This window comes from Canis lupus, chromosome 18 (assembly GCF_011100685.1).
Source record: "Canis lupus familiaris isolate Mischka breed German Shepherd chromosome 18, alternate assembly UU_Cfam_GSD_1.0, whole genome shotgun sequence".
In the NCBI taxonomy this organism is placed as follows: domain Eukaryota; kingdom Metazoa; phylum Chordata; class Mammalia; order Carnivora; family Canidae; genus Canis; species Canis lupus.
Window position 1 is genome coordinate 40,995,575 of NC_049239.1, and position 2,240 is coordinate 40,997,814.

A 2,240-nucleotide genomic window follows, 5' to 3' on the forward strand; every position below is an offset into this window, starting at 1 on the left:
TATAGTACATGTACATAATGATTTAACATGCATATGTATAAGATATATATTGTATATCTATATATGTATATATAGATATTTGTATCTATATCTTATATATGTGGTCCAGCATAAAACCTAGCTCAATAAGTGGTAAGAATTAGAATCATCTTTCTGTCATCATTGTCTGGCACTGTATCACAACATTTAAGAGCATGGTCTGAGAAATCAGGTAGTCTCTGATTAGTGAATCTTCAGTATAATTATTTTGATAATTCCCCCTTTCTGTTTCCTCACCTATAAAATGGGGATAATAGCAATGCCTACTTCTTTGGATTGTTATAAAGACTACTGCTCAATATCAATATATTTTTAATTTTTTAAAAAATGATTTTATTTATTTATTCATAAGAGACACACAGAGACAGGCCTAAAGACACGGGCGGAGGAAGAAACAGGCTCCCTGTGGGGAGCCTGATTCCAGATCCCGGGATCATGCCATGATGCAAGGCAGATGCTCAACTGCTGAGCCACCCAGGTGTCCCTATTTTTAATTTTTAAAATTAGGATGAAAGCTTATGAATCCATGCATATGAATGAAGCTCATGAAACAAGCCCCAATTTGCTAGCATTATTCAAATATGCAAAGAGAGATCCTGAGCTAGGGTTATTTTTCCATTTCTTGCACCCATTTTTGCTCTTGAAAACAAAATAGCAGTCATTGTTGTTGTTGTTGTTGTCATTTTTTATGTCATAGGTATTCCTTGCTGAGATCATCCAACATGTCTGTTTGACTTTTGCCTCAGTTGAATCACTGTTGAGCTCCAGATACATTTATTTGTCACCCACACTAGCATTCCTACTACACAGTTTCCTAATGGCATTTTTCATCTGGTCATTTCTCAAGGTATAGATTAAAGGATTTAACATGGGAGTTATTGTAGTATAGAACACTGCAACTGCTTTATCAATGGATAAAGTAGCTGCGGGTCTCATGTACACAAATATGCAGGGCACAAAGAATAGGACGACCACTGTGATGTGAGAGACACAGGTGGAGAGGGCTTTGCGCCTCGCCTCCAAGCTGTGGTTCTTTAGGGAGCGCAGAATGACCACATAGGAAACCATGAGGAGGAGGAAGTTTAAGACACAGATGAAACCACTGTTGGCAGCAACAAAGAACCCAAGAGTGTGGGTATCAGTGCAGGCAAGATTGAGCAAAGGATTCAGATCACATATAAAGTGATCTATGACGTTAGGGCCACAGAAGGGTAGTGGGATGATAAAGAGGATCTGTATGGCTGCATGAAGAAAGCCTCCCACCCACACCACTGCCATGAGCAGGCCACATAGCCGCCGATTCATGATGGTCATGTAGTGCAGTGGCTTGCAGATGGCCACATAGCGGTCATAGGCCATCACAGTAAGCAGGATGACATCAGCACCTCCAAAGAAATGTTCCCCAAAGATTTGGATTATGCATGCATTGAATGGGATGGTCTTCTTTTCACGGAGTGACTCTATGATGAGGGTGGGGGTATTGACAGAAGAATAGCAGGCATCAATGAGGGAGAGATAGGCCAGGAAAAAGTACATGGGGGACCCCGATAATGGGCTGGCAGTGATAGTGACCACGGTGAGCACATTTCCTACCACAGAGACGATGTAGATGACCAGAAACACAACAAATATGATTTTCTGCATCTTTGGATTCTCTGTGAGCCCCAGTAGCACAAATTCTGTCACGTTGTTCCTAATCTCCATTTTTTCGTATTATGCTTAACTACATGACCTGAAAAAGAAATCCCTTATGTTAATGTAACCTTGCATTTAGTAAGCTTCCACATCTAGTAAATGTAGCAGCCTGTATTCTAATGAGAAGTGGATTCTCATGAGGTTTTGTGAGATAGCAAGTAAGTTCTGAGTTCTTGAAGATCACCTAGGCATACTTCATCATCTGAGATGATAAAGAGCCTATCTTGAAGGAATCATACTGGCAGCTAAGTTTCAAAAGAGTGGTAAAGAATGGATGTTCAAGCTATGAATGGAAAGCTAGGAATTCTTTCTTTACCCTTAGGAAATGGGGAACCATGGAAGGTAACTGAATAGAAGTGGAAGAATGACCAGGGGTTGGAAGAATGGTGACTCTTGGATATAACTCTGTGAAAGTCCTTTGTGTGTCTTGGATGAAGTTGAATTAGCTTCAGTTAGGGGATGTCAGCCAGAGACAGAAAGCCCAGTCACAGAACATTTATAATAGT

The 2,240-nt window shown here is 40.4% G+C and overlaps 1 protein-coding gene across 1 annotated transcript; it reads right to left on the reverse strand.

Moving 5' to 3' along the window:
* Positions 1–813: 813 nt before the first annotated feature.
* On the reverse strand, positions 814–1,743 carry LOC119877218 (olfactory receptor 4C46-like). Its single transcript, XM_038562474.1, has one exon. The coding sequence runs from the start codon at positions 1,741–1,743 to the stop codon at positions 814–816; it is 930 nt and encodes a 309-aa protein (XP_038418402.1).
* Between the last annotated feature and the right edge of the window lie 497 nt (positions 1,744–2,240).